Source organism: Antechinus flavipes, chromosome 5 (genome assembly GCF_016432865.1).
Source record: "Antechinus flavipes isolate AdamAnt ecotype Samford, QLD, Australia chromosome 5, AdamAnt_v2, whole genome shotgun sequence".
Lineage (NCBI taxonomy): Eukaryota > Metazoa > Chordata > Mammalia > Dasyuromorphia > Dasyuridae > Antechinus > Antechinus flavipes.
In genome coordinates, this window is record NC_067402.1 from 269485108 (window position 1) to 269503223 (window position 18116).

General features: G+C 36.3%; 1 protein-coding gene across 1 annotated transcript in view; it reads right to left on the bottom strand.

Annotated features, from left to right (window-relative positions):
• Positions 1-5302: 5302 nt before the first annotated feature.
• HAL (histidine ammonia-lyase) overlaps positions 5303-18116 on the bottom strand; it is a 38579-nt gene continuing 25765 nt past the window's right edge. The window contains exons 15-20 of the mRNA XM_052001120.1: positions 16383-16448; positions 16134-16299; positions 10435-10569; positions 8570-8678; positions 8286-8355; positions 5303-6384 (exon numbers count right to left, since the gene is read on the bottom strand). Coding sequence (XP_051857080.1) covers positions 6223-6384; positions 8286-8355; positions 8570-8678; positions 10435-10569; positions 16134-16299; positions 16383-16448 — 708 coding nt within the window. The 3' untranslated portion in view covers positions 5303-6222. The remainder of the gene's footprint in view (positions 6385-8285; positions 8356-8569; positions 8679-10434; positions 10570-16133; positions 16300-16382; positions 16449-18116) is intronic.

Here is an 18116-nt window from a genome sequence, read left to right on the forward strand (position 1 = left end):
GGTATCTCAGAGTTGTCTTAATTTGCATTTCTCTGATTAATAATGACTTAGAGCATCTTTTCATATGTCTATAAATAGTTTCAATTTCTTCGTCTGAGAATTGTCTGTTCATATCCTTTGACCATTTATCAATTGGAGAATGGTTTGATTTCTTATAAATTAGAGTCAATTCTCTATATATTTTGGAAATGAGATCTTTATCAGAACCTTTGACTGTAAAAATGTTTTCCCAGTTTACTGCTTCCCTTCTAATCTTGTCTGCATTAGTTTTGTTTGTACAAAAAGTTTTCAATTTGATATAATCAAATTTTTCTATTTTGTGATCAATAACGACCTCTAGTTCTTCTTTGGTCATAAATTTCTTCCTGTTCCACAGGTAAACTATCCTCTGTTCCTCTAATTTATTTATAATCTCGTTCTTTATGCCTAGGTCATGAACCCATTTTGACCTTATCTTGGTGTGCGGTGTTAAGTGTGGGTCAATGCCTTGTTTCTACCATACTAGTTTCCAATTTTCCCAGCAATTTTTGTCAAACAGTGAGTTCTTATCCCAAAAGCTGGGGTCTTTGGGTTTTCAAACACTAGATTATTAAAGTTATTGGCTGTTTTGTCCTTTGAACCTAACCTATTCCATTGATCAGCTAGTCTATTTCTTAGCCAATACAAAATGGTTTTGGTAACCACTACTTTATAATATAATTTTAGCTCTGGTACAGCTAGGCCACCTTCATTTGAATTTTTTTTCATTAATTCCCTTGAAATTCTTGACTTTTTGTTTTTCCAGATGAACTTTGTTGTTATTTTTTTCTAAGTCATTAAAATAGTTTTTTTGGGAGTCTGGTATAGCTCTAAATAAATAGATTAGTTTAGGTAGCATTGTCATCTTTATTATATTTGCTCATCCAATCCAAGAGCATTTAATATTTTTCCAGTTGGTTAGATCAGACTTTATTTGTGTGGAAAGTGTTTTGTAGTTTTGCTCATAAAGTTCCTGATTTTCCCTTGGCAGATAGATTCCTAAATATTTTATACAATCAGTAGTTACTTTAAATGGAATTTCTCTTTGTAACTCTAACTGTTAGATTTTGTTAGTGATATATAAGAATGCCGATGAGTTATGTGGGTTTATTTTGTATCCTGCAACTTTGCTGAAGGTGTGGATTGTTTCTAACAGCTTTTTAGTAGAATCTCTGGAGTTTTCTAAGTATATCATCATATCATCAGTAATTGATCTGACTTTTCTTGAGCAGCATGATAATTGTGGAAATACATATAGAAGAATTGCACATATTTATCTTATATTGGATTGCTTGCCAGATAGGGGAGGGTGTGGGGGGAAGGGGTAAAGGAGGAAGAAAAAAAATGGAATACAATATTTTGCAAGGGTGAATGTTGAAAATTATCTATGTGTTTTGAAAATAAAAAGCTTTAATTAAAAAAAAAGAAAGAAAATCATTCCATTTATCCACCAGAGGGAGAGAGGAAATTTAAATATTTGGATTAGAATATTTCAAATATTCCTTAGAAGCCAAAGATTTTGTGACTCTAAGAATTTGATTCTGTAACCCTCATCCTTGTCCTTCTGGTCAGGCAGAGCTACCTATTCTTTTCGCTTTTCCAGGAGTCTTCAGTATTTTTCTTGACCTACAATCCATCTACCCAAAAGATTAGACAACCTTCTTGAGTAACACGGTCTGTTGTCTACAGGGATGTCCAACCTTTTCTTATGAGTAAAAACTTATCTTTGATTTCTCTGAATCCTTAAGATTGCTCTGGAGGTAGGGGTGGAGTGGAGGGAGAGATTGGATAGGAATAGGAGCAGTGTGCACTGGAAATTAATGACCAGAAAGTGCCATATTGAGGGTACACATCATCAGTAGTTGAGTAGCTCAGCTATGTTCCTCTCCCTATTAAAAACCACAGGGATCCATGGGGAGAATTCATAATGGGAGCAGACAGTTTTGGAAACCAACTTGTTCAATTTTGATGATAGATTGATATAATCTAATCAACTCATTTGGGATTACCTCCATCATAAAGATCTCACCAAGGCCTAACCTCTTTTTTTTTTAATTTAAAAACGCTTTCTCTTGTTCTTAGAGCTGGTGGTGGTTGTGATGGGGGAGGTTTGGGTATTTTATATACTTATTTATTTACATTTAGATACAGATATAGTTGAGTCCCTGTCAGTAACTCACAAATTACTCTCTGATTTTTAATATATTTATATCTATATCTATGTCTATCTCCTTTATCCATCCATCCACCCACCCATTCATCTATCTATCTATCTATCATCTATCTATTTATATCTATTTCTCTGTCTGTCTGTCTGTCTGTCTCTCTCCCTCCCTCCCTGTCTATGTCAGAATTGAGGATGCATCTTGGGACTTATTGGGAAAGGGATGGAAGTGGATTGAATTCTCTCAATATTTCTCTGTACAAGGAAGTTCTTCACTGGGAGCTTCGTAGACCAATGAAATTATTAGTCTCATAAAATCTCTATATTCATATAATATATATACACATGTATGTATGTATATACACACATATTTGTATTTTATTCACATATATTTTTTATTTTGACAAATATATACATATATATGTATATACATATATATACACACATACATAGATATAAAATTTTATGGATTGTCTCCCCCATTGAAATGTAAACTAGTAGAGAAATTCCTAGTCTCCTCAAATCTATCTATCTCTATATACATATGTATGTATATACACATATACATATATGTATATACACACATATTGTATTTATTTATTATATTTTTGTTTAGACAAATATGTATATGTGCATATATAGATACATAGATATAAATTTTTTATGGGCTGTCTTTCCTATTAGAATGTAAACTATCTTTCTTTTTTCCTTGTATTTTTATCCCTAATGTTTAACACAGTGTTTGATACATAGAAAGCATTTAAATGCTTATTAGCACACACATGATGTGTCTATATATGTGCAGTTCATTGTACAGATGTGGAAACTGAGGCACACATAAGATTGAGTGACTTTAATTATTATCTCCCTCTAACTCCTGATGTGAAATGAGTTAAGCGATCTGCCTAAAATGCAGGTCTGCCCGTGTCATCCCATCTCCCAATCTCTAATGATTCCTTATAGTGGGTCTCATCATCCCTCCCAAAACACCCCCCAATTCTAATGACTCCAAGATTAAATATAAAACTCTCAATTTGGATTTTAGGGTCCTCCCTAACTTGACCCCTTCCTCCCTTTCCAAACTATCGCTTCCACTGATCCTGCCCCAGACTCATTTTTTGATTCAATGGTACTGATCCCTTTGATGTTCCTGACACACTGCATTTCTTGACTCTATGTCTTTTTACATGTTGCCCCCATTTTCTGAAATCCTCTTCCTCTTCTCCCCCAACTCCTGCCTTCCTTCAAGCCTCTGCTAAAGTCCCATCTTCTGCAAAAAGCCATTATCAATCCTCCATAATGTTAGTGCTTTCCTTCTGCCAATTGTCTCCACTTTATCCTGTTTATAACTTGTTTGTACTTAGTTGCTTGCATGCTGTCTCCCTATTAGATTATGAATCCTTGTCTTCTTCCTTTCTTTACATCCTCAGCACTTAACACAATGCCTGGCACATGGTAAGTGTTAGAATTTAATAAATTTTAGTTAACTGTCAACCATCATCATCATCATGAAGTAATGTGCTTTGAAAGCAAGTTGAACTACTCTGAGGATTATAAAAATCAAGGAAGAGATAATGGAATATATTTCTTTCCGTCATTACGGAGACCCAGATGACTACTGGGGAGGAATTTTGTCAGAATGGCCTCTATTTCAAATTTTCTTGCTTAATTATTTCTTTTTGGCCCAAAAAAGAGGAACAAAGTAGGTGATCACTGTGATTTAATGGCAAAAGTCATCAATAAAACATAATTTTCAAGACTCTGTGCGCTCATAAAAGAACAATGTTCTTAGAGTCAAAAGACAAGTGTTTTAATCTAGACTCTGATACTAGTTGGATCACCCTACATAAATCATTTGAGATTCCTAAGCCCATTTGTTTTCATCTGTTAAAATGAGGGTAATAACACTTGGTATTCTTCACCTCATATGTAGATTTGAACTTCACATTACTCTTTAGTTATGAGCTATTACTAGAAAACAGTTCATTATAACAGTGTGAGGTTAAGGCAAGGCTCTATAAATAACTTTTTTTTTTGTTCTCATAAAACCTCATTTTAATCAGTCCCTCATTCCAGGAATGGATTCCTTATCCCTCTTATCTCTGACTTAATGTGTTTGTCCTCCTTCCATATTTCAGCCGCTTTCTTCCTTCATGGTCTTCTGTTTCTAAGCAAGTCAAATGAGATTTTTTAATTCTTGGAACATACTTGGACAACGTTTGCTCTCTCCAAGATGTGTAATCTGTTCATAACTTGCATGAAAATTATATATATATATATATATATATATATATATATATATATATATAATATATATATATATATATATATATATATATATATATATATATATATATATATATATATATGTCTCATCTCCATCTTCCCCTTCACTCCCATATTGTAGGTTTCCTGAAGGCAGGGACAGCATCCTCCAATGGAGTCAGAGAGTTCAAATACCACCTATGAGGCTTGTGTGATCTTGGGCAACTCCCCAAGCTTCAGTCTGCTCATTTGTAAGACAAGGCAACTGGTTACTGCTGTGTGTCAGGCACTATTCTAGGCACCGAGGATACAAGGAGAAGCAAAGGCAGTCCCTGTCCCTAAGGAGCTTACATTCTAAGGTGGAAAGGCAGTATAGAAAAGAGAACCAAGAAGGGATAGTGTACAAAAGGGAGGGATTGAACCAGGTGGCCTCCAGGAGAGGCTCCTTCCACTTCTCAATCTTTGATCTATATCTCTTTTCCATTTTAATTTCCTATGTTGCATTAAATTCAGTGACTGCTTAGTAAACAGCAAATGTGTTGCCCATGTATTATCTCTATCTCTCTGTTTCTCCCTCTGTCTCTCTCGATTTCTTTCCTTCTCTCTCCCTCCTTCTCTTCTCTTTCTTTCTCTCTGTCTCTGTTTCTGTCTCTGTGTCTGTGTCTCTGTCTGTCTGTCTCTCACACAAACACACACACACACACACACACACATACACACACACACACACACACACACACACACACACACACACACACACTACTACCACCACAACCACCACCACCAACTACATGAAAAGTCCAGCCAAGTGGATAAATTAAATTTGCTACTGGTGAAAAAAATTCATTCCTGTCCTTTTAGGGAAAAGATAATGTTATTTATTTTGTATGTTTCCTTATTTATTGGTACATATATTATATCCTTTCAATAGAATGTAAGTTTCTTTAGGGCAAGGACTGTTTTTGTGTCCCCAGTGCCTAACACTGTCTGGAACATAGCTGGTGTTTTCTAAATGTTCATTAATTGATAAAGTTTAGTTATTTCAGACTTGAACTCACTCTACATTTGCTAAGATTAGAAGAGGGATCTACTCTTTAACCTTTGTTATTATTTAAGTTTTGAGTGGTAAACTCTTTCCCAATGTTAAGAATTAAGTACTGACTATTTTTTCATGAGAATAGAATATATTTGTGAAATTTATTTCAAATCAACAAGACACAAAGTTAAGGGAAAATTGAACAAATATCCCTGGAACTTGAGCAATTTAGACAGACCAATCAGATTTTTCCAATTTCTTACCCCCTTCTCAAGGTCAATTCTTTTCTGAACTTAGTATTTGGACTGGTCTTCAAGACTTGTAGAGACCTTACGATTTTTAGACAGTTATATTGTGCCATGACTGAAATGATGGGCTTAGAGTCAAGAAGACCTGAATTTAAATTCTGCCTCAGACACTATATGGTGCTGGGAAAGTCTCTTCTCTTCTCCATGCTTCAGTTTCCTCAACTGTAAAAATGAGGGGGTTGAATTCAAGGGCCCTTCTAGCTTTAAATCTATGATCCTAAGAGATTTATATCAGTACAATAAGGGATAAAAATCACATGTTCTTGAAGGACAGTGTCCATCCACAGTTATCATTCTAATTAGAAATTTCCCTGACTTCCATGTGTGTTTGAATCACATAGCCAGTCTGACAACAAATAGATTAGATAGATATGAGAGAAAGAATAGTATTGATTTGTGATCTGTTTGATCAATGGTGAGAACCTGATCTCTTACAGATCTTCAGATTCAAAGTGAGTGTGTTTGCCATCTGTTTTCTTGTGCAGTGAGCCCAATGAGAATGCAGTGGGAGAGATAGGCCTGGATTCTTGGAAGAGTTCTTGATTCTGTTCTATTCTGTACTTTTCAATATAAGGCACAGCAACTTCCCAAACCTGGGAGAGACAGGAAAGACAAAGACAAAATCACAACATTGAAAGGCATTTCATTTTGCAAACCCTGTTGTAAGCCAACTACCTTCAGAGTTAGAAACTACAAGTGACTGGAAATTTAGCAACTAGTGGCTTATGGTTATCCTGAGTTTTTTTATTTCTCATTTTACTCATACTATTCACTATATTAAATATTCACTAATATTCACTATATTAATAATCTCTTAAAGCACAAGTCTAAAAGAATTTTAATTAAAAAATAAACTTGAGAAGATATGTGTTCAAGATTCATTCATTCATTCATTCATTGGACATTTATTAAGTATTTGCCATATATAAGATGCTGAGGAGAAAAAGATAAGATAAAAAACAGTCCTTGCCTTCAAAGAATTTACAGTGTACCGTGAGGAGTCAAAAACTACACAGATAGGCAAATATAAGGAAGAGAGTATAAATAATAAAAGGAGTTTAGAAAAGAATGATTGAAGGACAGTACCTAATGTTAATCTTGAAGGAAGTTAAAAATCTAAGAGATGTAGGGGAGAAGGACTATAAAATCTGGGGGATAATTGGCAGGTCATTTTGGCGAGAGTGAAGCCAAATATCTGTAAAATGTCTAGCTGATGAGTCAGGTGGTAGCATCATAAAGCACAGTGCACTGGAATTAGAAAGATATGGATTCAAATGTGGCTTAATACACTTGCTAGCTGTGTGGCCCTGAGCACGTCACTTTACCATGTTTGCCTTAGTTTCCCCATTATGTATGGTTTATGTGGATACAGAATAAATTCAAAATAGTCATTCTTGTCATTCCCTTTTCCTATGTCCTTTGAATAAAGGACCATCCTTTGAGTCAGGAAGGGCTGGGTTCAAATTTTATCTCCAGTAAAAAAAAAAAAAAAAAAAAGCCCTACCATAGTAGGGAACTTGTGATGTTAAACTGAAACAGAAGGATTCCTCTGGGTCATATATTGACTTAGAAAACTACAAATTAACATCATTTATGTCATTGTATTTTTGAGAAATATTTTCCAATTACATTTTAATCTGGTTCATCCAGAATTTGATACCTTCACCTTAAACCAGTGAAATCACTGGTCCATACCAAAAACCATCTAAAGTATTTTGGACAACTCTAGGCAACTCTCAGATTGCTTTGCTTTAAAGAAAAACAGGTTATTTTCACTGAAAACATATAGAATTGATGAGGCATTTTTCTCACAGTAGCCTTGGGAGACTGCTAATCTAAGTGTGCTATTATCCCTTAATTTCCTTCATTTTATAGATGAGGCAATTAAGGAGCATATCCAAGGTTACACAGCTAAATAATTGAGCCAGAACTCATGCCCAGGTCTTCTGACTTCAAGTCCAGGAGTATTCCCATTATACAATGATGTATCTCATGATCAGTCTTTGTTTAATGCACCGAAATAATAATATGCCAAATGATTCCTCAGTGGTCAAGAAATGTTCGTGTAGTTTCCAAATATTCCTTAATCCCTTCCAGTGAGGAATCTGTGCTCAGGTAGAATGTGGTGATGCCATCAACAGTGGCGCCATTTTATTTCCTTGTAATGACTAAGAACAGTGTGGTATATTAGAAATTGTTCTGGATTTGAAGGTTAAGGTACTGGGATCAAGTCATACTTCCTATATGTATGACTTTGGTCAGTCACTTTATATCCCTGGACCTCAGTCTCCTCATCTGTGAAATGAGTAACACGACCTCCAACATCCGTTCTAGTTCTAAAATTATGATTGTAAGTTGCTTCTAGACTAATCTGGACCTCAATTTCCTACTTTATCTATAAAACAAAGGAGATGGCCTAGCGGAGTTTTAAGGTCCTTTCCAATCCTAAATCTATTACTCTGACTAATTAATAAGGCCAAACTGAAGACCTTGCCTTTTGATCCACAAGCAAACGGTGAGCTGCTTCGATGTCTGGGGCCATGAAACGATCTTTTATCCAAGGTCTAGAGAGAAGAAAAACGATGGTGTGTTAATGATGACAATAAAAACAATAATAATAGAATCTGGATAGCAGTGTAAGGTTTGCAAGGCCCTGTTCACGTTATCTCATTTGCTCCTCACGATAGAGTTGGGAAGAAGGTCAAACATTGGCCAAACATTAACTGCTGCTGTGGTTGGTGGTTTTTAACCCCTGGGAAAGTGTTTGTTTGATTTTACCTTACAACAGAGCGCACAAGGTCGTAGACCTTCTCCAATGGAGTGGTTGTTTTCAGGGGGCGTAGAAACTCGATGCCCTGACAGGCGGCGAGGAGCTCAATGGCTAACACTGGAAGACAGAAATGTGCAAAGTAGGATAATGATTTTTTACAAAGCTTAACTCAAGGATATGCTAAGTTACATTTTCACAGAGGCTGAAGTGAAGGTCATTATTAATCAAGTCAAGTCAAAAAGTATTGATTAAGTACCTACTATGGGCTTAAACCTTACTTACCTCAGTTTCCTCATTTGTAGAATGAGCTGGAGAGGGAAATGACAAACTTCTCCAGTATCTTTGCCAAGAAAACCCCAAATGGGATCATGAAGAGTCAAAAATGACTAAAACACAATAATGTTTTTAAACCATGTTTGTCTCAGTTCCTTATCTGTAAAAGGAACTGGAGAAAGAAATGGGAAACCTCTCCAGTATCTCAGCCAAGAAAACCCCAAATGGGGTCAAACAGAGTCAGGCAGGATTGAAATGAGTGAACAACATGTTCCAGGTATCATGCTAAATACTGGGAGTTCCAAAGAAAGCAAAACCAGGTTCTGCTCTCAAAATATGAACAGGGGAGACAATAAGCCAACAACTATATACAAACAAGATATATGCAGAGTAGAGTGGAGGTAATCTCAGAGGAAAGGCTTCTTGGAGAAAGTGGACTTTTAGCTGAAACTTAAAAGAAGCCAGAGAAGGAAATCATATTACATTACATTGCATCAGCCCAGTCTCTAACTGCAACTTCTATCTCTCTGGGCAACACCTGTATCTCTAACGTGTGTTGTTTCCTCTCCTGAACCTGCATTAAATGTGAGCTCTGTGGGGGCTGGGACTGTCATTTTATTCATCATATTCCTGGTGCTTAGTAAGGTACAGCATACACAATAAACCTCTTAAGTGTTGATTTATTGGACTGAATGTTCTACATAAAATAACTACTGGAATCAGAGCTGAAGACATTCTTGAAGATCATAATTCTGGTTAAACTCTTTAATTTTAGATGAAACTGAGATTTAGAGTACAGGACTTGGGATCATAGAGTCATAGATCTGGGGATGGAGAAAGGACTCCAGAAGTTATCTCGTTGACCCTCTCTTCCCCCATTTTACAGATGAGCAAAGTGAGGTCCAGAGAGGGTAAGGGATTTGCTCACGGACGCCCGGCTAGTAAAGAAGCAGAGGGAAGATGGCTCTCAATCTGCCTCAGGACAAAGTAGATTATGGTTCAGATCTTCCTGAACTCAGGCCTGGGGCTCTATCCACTATGGCGCCACCTAGCTGTTCTGTATAAGCATAGGTGTATATGTATATGTGTGTGTGTATATATCTCCCTTATCCACCTATGAAACTCTATAGCTATATAATATTTTATATGTGTGTATGTATATACATGTATATATGCACATGTCTATATATTTATGTGTGCACATATATGCTCATATCTACATAATATTTTACATGTGTGTATATATCTATATTATGTGTACATGTGATATATTTTATGTGTGTATGTTTATATTTTATATGTGTATATGTTGCATGTTTATATAATATTTTATGTATGAATGTATATGTATGTTCATATATTTCATATGTATATATTTATATTATATTTTACATGTATATATTTAAACATGTGTATATATGTGTACACGTGCATATCTGCATGCTAGTTACATGTGTGTGTGTATGAATGTAAAGGTCAGAGGTCAGATGAGTCTCTCAGACCCCACCTCCAACATGCTGTCTGTAAACGACCTGAGTACCTGGTCTGGTCCCACCGCCCCGTTTTCTCTCAGCTTGTGGAATGGGCCCACGTACGTTACCTTGCTCCACATGCTCGATGACTCGGAGGGCTTTTCTCGAAGCCCACCCTCCCATGGACACGTGATCTTCGGTAGCGGCGCTGGTTGAGAGGGAATCCACAGAGGAGGGATGGCACAGGGCTTTACTCTCCGAAACTGCAAAAATCCGAGGGGAATAAATTAGACACCACTCCCCGAGAGTGCCGGCTCTGGGGTCAGGAAGACCTGAATTCAAATCTGGTTGTGAGACTTTGGGCAAGTCACCTGTCTGCCTCAGTTTCCCCACCTGTAAAATGAACTGGAGAAGAGAAGGGCAGACTGCTCCAGTATCTTTGCCAAGAAAGAGAGCTGATTGTGACTGAACAACAACGACGATGAATTTATTATGTAATACTGTATATTATAGTTGCGATGGTGTCTTATCCCCCTGTAAAACTCAAAGCTCCATAAAGGCAGGAAATTTTGCATTTCCACCAGCACTCTATCTGCAGTAAGAACTTAATGAAAGTTCTACAGCAGTGGTTCTCAAAGTCTGGTCCAGAGTATCCTGGGAATCTCCTTTCAGAGAGTCTACAAATTCATAATTAGTTTTTATTTTTAATGTGATCAATATCTATAACTATAAACCACATAAATAAAAACTCTTTGGACAGATCCTCAATCATTTTTAATAGGATAAAGATACTGAGAACAAAAGTTTGATTATAACAGATGATTATCTAGCTTCTTTCAGTATGTATTCAGACACGAATCAGTTCTTTCTCTGGGTATGGATAATGTTTTTCATTCTAATCCGTCAGAGTCCTAAGTCCACACAGATCATTGCACTGCTGAGAATAGCTGAGAATTCCCAGGTGATCATCCCACATTGTTAGCACTTTGTACACAGTCCATTTCCCTGCGCTTTAGCTCTTGGAGGACTTTCCAGGTTTTTCTGAGAACATCCTGCTCATCATTTCCCATAGAACAATAACACTGCAGCACAAACATGTGCCATAATTTACTGAGTCATCACAAAATTAGTTTCCAATTTTTTGCCTTGAGAAGAGAACTGCTACAAATATTTTCATAGATATAGATCCTTTTCCTTTTTAAAAAAAATATCTCTTTTGGGATTCATGCCTTATAAAGGTATCATTAGGTCAAAGATATATGTGATTTTATAGTTCTTTGTGCATAGTTCATTTCTTTTGATCGTTTATCAGTTGGGGTTTTAAAAAGTTGCTTTTTAAATACTCAAACTGCGACGAGGATATTGATGTGAAGAACACTGAGCAGACCACTCTGCTCAAAAATGTCTCCTCCACTCTTTATTGGAGGGCCTAAAATTTAACTATTAGGGATTTACTCCTTTGGGTCCTCAAGTTTTTCCAGTCTCCAAGAAGTCCATAAAAATACAGATATAAGATCATAATAATCCTAGGCCTGAAAAGGACCTCAGAAACCGTCTCATCCAAACCCCTCATGTTATCCAAGTTGGTGTAGTGCCATATGGGCAGTGCAACAAATAGAATTTGAACCCAGGCTCAATAATTGCAGGGTCTGTGCTCTTTTTCCACCCTTGTAAAGATAAATCCAGGGCATTTCACAAGGGAACAAGTATGTGTTTGATGTTGTGATGTAGGATTCTTGGTTCTTCCTGAGCCTTTTCAACTCCTTTACTCTCTCTCAATTTTATATATAAATTTTATACTTATATATTATTTACTATATAATATATTATAGTATAATGTTTTTATTTATTAAATTATATATGTATTATCTTTATATGTTATAATATTGTATATTTGTATAAAATATATATTTATATATCATATATGTGAAGATTTTATATATAATTTATATATAAAGACCTTGAAACCAAAGCATAGGAAGAATTCTTTAGTAACAGAATACATGAAGCATGGGATGGACCCTGAGGGATGGAAGAGAAGGGAATTTCCAGGATTGCCCCAAGGGTTGGAATTAAACTGGAATCAAAACTTGTGGCTTTGTCACCCCTGACATTTTTCAGGAGAAATCCTTATTAATTACCCACCATGGAACCAATTTGCTCCTTGAGAACTCTAGTACTTGTTGTTTTTGTTTAGTTGTTGTCTGACTCTTCAAAACCCTATTTGGGGTTTTTTTGGCAAAGATCCTGGAATAGTTTACTATTTTACAGATGAGGAAACTGAGACAAATAGGATTAAGTGACTTGCCCAGAGTCACATGTGTCTGAGAGTGGATTTGAACTCATAAAGATGATTCTTCCTGATTCTAACTGTTCTCTCCGCTGCACTACCTTGAAGCTAGCTAAGTCTACCTATCTCCAATTTCAAGAAGTTCCAGATGAAGAGTCCCAAAGAGCGGGAGTGACTAAGGACACACAGATTGTAAGTAGCAGCAATGGGATTTCTCTGTGCTGGTATAAACAACATGGAACCTTGGGGAAAGGAGCTGAGGCTGAAATGTCAACTGACATTTCAAAAACAGTTGTTTTTGGTTAGCTACAGTTTTCTTGAACATGACTCATCCAGAGATAGTTACTTTCTGCTGAGCTTTTTAAAAACTCCTCTGTCTCCTCCTTTTCCATCAGCTGATCTGCTCGTTTTAGACACTGCAAATTAGACATTGCCCTCTCTCCAGGTCCCTGCTGGGATCCTATAGTCCCTTTTGGCTTCCTTTTTTTTATCGTCTTCCACCTTAGATTAGTCCCCAAGGACAAAGACTGTCTTGCTTTTTACTTATTTGTATCTACAGTTTTTAGCACAATACCTTGCATATAGTAGGTGTCTAATAAATGCTTATTAAATTGAATGGATTGGAATTGTCTAAATCTATAATCTTGTGATTCAATGAAGATAATGGAATGTACATATTTTGGGACAAAAACTCAATTTTTTAGTTGAGTTCTTGACACATTGTGTTAAACATGCTACGAGACGTCCAATAAACCAATTGCCAAGCATTTGTTAAGCATCCACTTATAAACCAGCGCTGAGGATACAAAGACAGAGAGAGAATGGTTTCTGTCTTTAAGGACTGTGCATTCTATCTAGGGAGAGTTAAAATCCAGCCTCAGGCACTTTTTAGCGATGTGAACCTAGGCAGGTCACTTAACCCTGTCTGCCTCAGTTTCCTCATCTGTAAAATGAGCTGGAGAAGGAAAAGGCAAAACACTCCATTGTCCTTGACAAGAAAATCCCAAATGGGCATGGAGAGTTGGATGTGACTGAAAAATGACTGAAACAACAATATTAGAGAAATCCAGTAGGCAGTTGGGGAAAAATGAGATCAGACTTCTAGAAAGAGATGGAGATGGAGGAATAAAGTAGAAAGTTATTTACATAAGTGAACATTAAAGATATGGATGTGAAGGTCAGGAAAGGAGAAATGTGAGAGAGAGAGAGAGAGAGAGAGAGAGAGAGAGAGAGAGAGAAATAGATCAGACAGCAACCAGGAAAAGCAGATAGAGAAGCTTTTTCTTAATTACTTCCTCTGTGCCAGGGAAGAGATATAATCTTGGGAAGAAGTGGGTGGCTGGAGTTGCCAGAAGGATAAGGCATTGAAAAGTGAAAGAAAGGCCATTAAAGTGAGCTCCAACTATTGAGTCACCAGAGGAACCTGACCAGAGGGAGAGAAGACCAGAGCAAGGCTGAAAGCCTGAGAGGATTAGAAAGGAAGAAATGAGACAGAAGTGAAGGGAAGGAAGTTAAGATGGTTCACATTTCTATAATATAACAGCCAAAATAGATGTTATTGTTATGTTGATTAAGAATATTAACAGATAAATAACATTAATGAAAAAAGTTAGATTGATTTTTGGAATTGTTATAGCAATAATGGTAATTGATAATTGTATTAATTGTTCAATATTATTAATGTTATATATGTGATTATAACAGCTAATAGGTGTTATTGTATTGAAATATATAAATCAAGTGTATATATATATATATATATATATACACACACACACACACACACACACACACACACACACATACTTTTTGTGTATATATACATATATATGTATATGTCTTTTGATGATGAAATAAACTGCCTTATGAGGTGGGGAGTTTCCTGTCACTGGAGATATTCAAACAGAAGTTGGAGAGTCACTAGTCAGGGATGTTGCAAACCTTAAAATCCTATATAAATGTGGCTATTATTATGCAGCGAAGTGACATAGTGGATGTAGTGCTGGGCCTGAACTCTCCTTTCCTTTTTTCCCCTTTTCTTCTCTCTCTCTCTCTCTCTCTCTCTCTCTCTCTGTGTATATATATATATATATATGTGTGTGTGTGTGTGTGTGTGTATGTATATATATATACATATATATATATAAAATCACAGTACAAATTTACATAAGCTTATGAGTTATATGTATATGGATATATAGATTGTGTTTAACTCCCTCTCTATCATGTGCTCTCTCTCTATAAATTATATATAAACTCTCCACATATATAATATATGAATATATAATTTATACAAATATTCAATATTATAACACATAAAGATAATAAATATATAATTTTATAAATAAAAACATTATAATATATTGTATGATAAATGATATATAAGTATAAAAAATATATATATAATGGAGAGAGAGAAAAGGAGAGAATTTTAAAGCTTACAACACATTTTAAACATATGATCTCAAAACACCTTGAGCTTTCCCAAGCATTTTCTTTACAACTATCCCAGGAAGTATTACAAATATTTGCACATTGCCTTGACCTTTTCTTTGTACTTATCACACTCTACCTCTTAACAGGGCTGTTTGTGTACATATCTACCCATACTCCCCTTAGATTGGATTATGGATTTAGAACTGAAAAGGAACTTAAGAGATCAGAGATTCCAATTTTCTCCATTTACAGAAAGGGGAACTGAGGCCTATAGTAGTGAACTGCTTTGTCCAGGATCACAGTCAGTGAATGTCTGAGGCAAGTTTGAACCCAGGTTTTCCTGGCTCCAAACCCAGTGATCCATCCATTTTGCCACAATACTGCTCTAAGTTTAGAAGTTCCTTCAGAAGGGTCTGTATAGTATCTATGTGTCTCTAGAACAGCACCTTGAACAATGTAGGTACTTAATAAGTGCCTACTGAATAGTTGAAGAACTTTCTTATAACAGGAGTTAACCATCAATGAAATGAACTGCTTTATGAGATGGGGAGTTCCCTGTTACTGGAGGTATTCAAACAGAAGCTGGATGGCCACTAATCAGGGATGTTGCAAATCTTAAAGTCCTATATAAATGTGGCTATTATCATGCAGCAAGGTGACACAGTGGTAGTGCTGGGCCTGAAATCAGAAAAACCTTTCCTCTCCTCTCCTCTCCTCTCCTTTTTTTCCCCCTTTTCCTCTATTCCTTTCCCTCCCCTCCCCTTCCTTTTCCCCTTCCCTTCTGTTCCTTTCTCTCTTCCCTTCCCTTCCCTTCTTTTCCCTCTTTCCTTCCCTTCCCTTCTCTTTACTCTTCCCTTCCCTTCTCTTTACTCTTCCCTTCCCTTTCCTGTTCCATTCTCTTCCCTTCTCTTCCCTTTCCCCTTCCCTTCTCTCCTTTTCCCTTCCCTTCCCTTCTGCTAACTATTCTTCATCGGGAGATTATGATACAATCTAAATACAAACATGGGCTTGTCTCTTTTCTGAATGTGATCTGGCTAGGCCAGGGGCCTGGGGACACAACACCTTTCCCATGTGCCAATCCCAGAGAAGTAGGGTTCTTACCCAGAGCTGCTGCTGTGCAGTGAGCAATCATGAAGCCAGAATTCAGGCCCCCTTCAGCCACCAGGAATGCAGGTAACTCACTGAGTGATGGATTGCACAGTCTTTCGATTCTCCGCTCACTGATGGCTGCAAGTTCGTGGACAGCTATGGCCAAGTAGTCCAGAGCCTAAAAAAAAAAAAATTCTGCTAGTTTACTTTGTCTATGCTTAATGACATTTCCTTGGGAAGAAAAGGATGCTCAAGACTTACTTTTGCTGGGTATTCACCATGGAAATTTCCCCCAGAAATAGTCTCTCCTCTACTGGCAAAAACCATCTTTTTCAGGCAGGTCAAGGCTTGAACAGAATAGAATACAGACTTTGAAAAGTGGGCTAACAGCGGCTTCCACAAATTATAGCATTTTAAGGAATCAAGAAAAGACATGACTTGCAGGCCAATGGGTTTTGGAGACAAAGATTGAACCCAAATATTGTTGGCTCTGAGATTAGTTCTCTCTCCATTACGCCAGTGGTCTCTCTACAGTCAATAATAAAAGTTGCCACTTTATGTAGTGCTTTGTGGCTTATAATGGAAAGAACACTAAATTTGTTATCAGAGGATCTGGAGTCAAATCCTCTCATTTGCCATCTATGTGACCTTGGACAAGTCTTATATCCATGGATCTCAGTTTCTTATGCTATAAAATAACATGATTGGAATAAATGGCCTCTGAGGTTCTTTCCTCAGAAAATGAAAAGGGTGAATTTACCAACAATGAAAAAGAAATTAAAGCAATAATTAGGAGTTATTTTGTCCAACAGTATGGCAGCAAATACAACAATCTAACCAAAATGGATGGATATTTATAAAAATATAAATTGCCTAGATTAACAGAAGAGGAAATAAATTACTTAAATAGAAATTTAAATGGAAATAGAAACTCAGAAAAAGAAATTGAACAAGCCATTAATGAACTCTCTAAGAAAAAATCTCCAGGGCTAAATGGATTCACAAGTGAATTCGATCAAATATTTAAAGAACAGTTAATTCCAATATCATGTAAACTATTTGGAAAAATAGGGAAAGAAGGAGTCCTGCCAACTTTCTTCTATGACACAAATACGGCACTGACACCTAAACCAGGAAGAGCCAAAACAGAGAAAGAAAATTACAGATGAGTCCCTAATGAAACTTTAAATAAATATTAGCAAAGAGATTACAGCAACTTTACAATACACTATGACCAAATGGGATTTATACTAGGAATGCAGGGCTGGTTCAATATCAGGAAAATTGTCATATTATCATATCATAATCTCAATAGACACAGAAAAAGCTTCTGACAAAATAAAGCACCCATTCCTATTAAAAACACTAGAGAGCATAGGGATAAAAGGAGCTTTCCTTAAAATAACAATCACCATCTATCTAAAACTAACAGCAAGCATTATTTGTAATGGAGAAAAGCTGGATGCATTTCCAATAAGATCAGGGGTGAAACAAGGATGCTCATTATCACCACTATTATTCAACATTTTACTAGAAATGTTGGCTTTAGCAATAAGAAAAGAAAAAGAATGTAAAAGAATTAGAATGCAATGAGGATATAAAACTATCACTTTTTGCAGGTGATATGATGATATAATTAGAGAATCATAGAAAATCATACAAAAAACTACTCTTTCCCATTCTGGATGTGAGCTTTACGTGCATTCTCTCATTATTACACCAATATTACAAATAAGGAATTTGAAATAAAGCAAATTGAATTGTCTATGGTCACATAACTAGTAAATATCAAGAGATGAGATTTGAATCCAGTTTTTCCTGACTCCAAATCCAGCCTCTCTACCCACTAGGCTACATTGCTTCCCCAAAACCTGGGTGCCACAAACTATGTGTGTGCCAGAATCAAGAACTCATTAATGGAATCCGTGGATCTCAATGTCATTTCCACCCTCCCTGTTAGTAGCATTTCTCAAATGTGATACTTGGCTTTTGAAC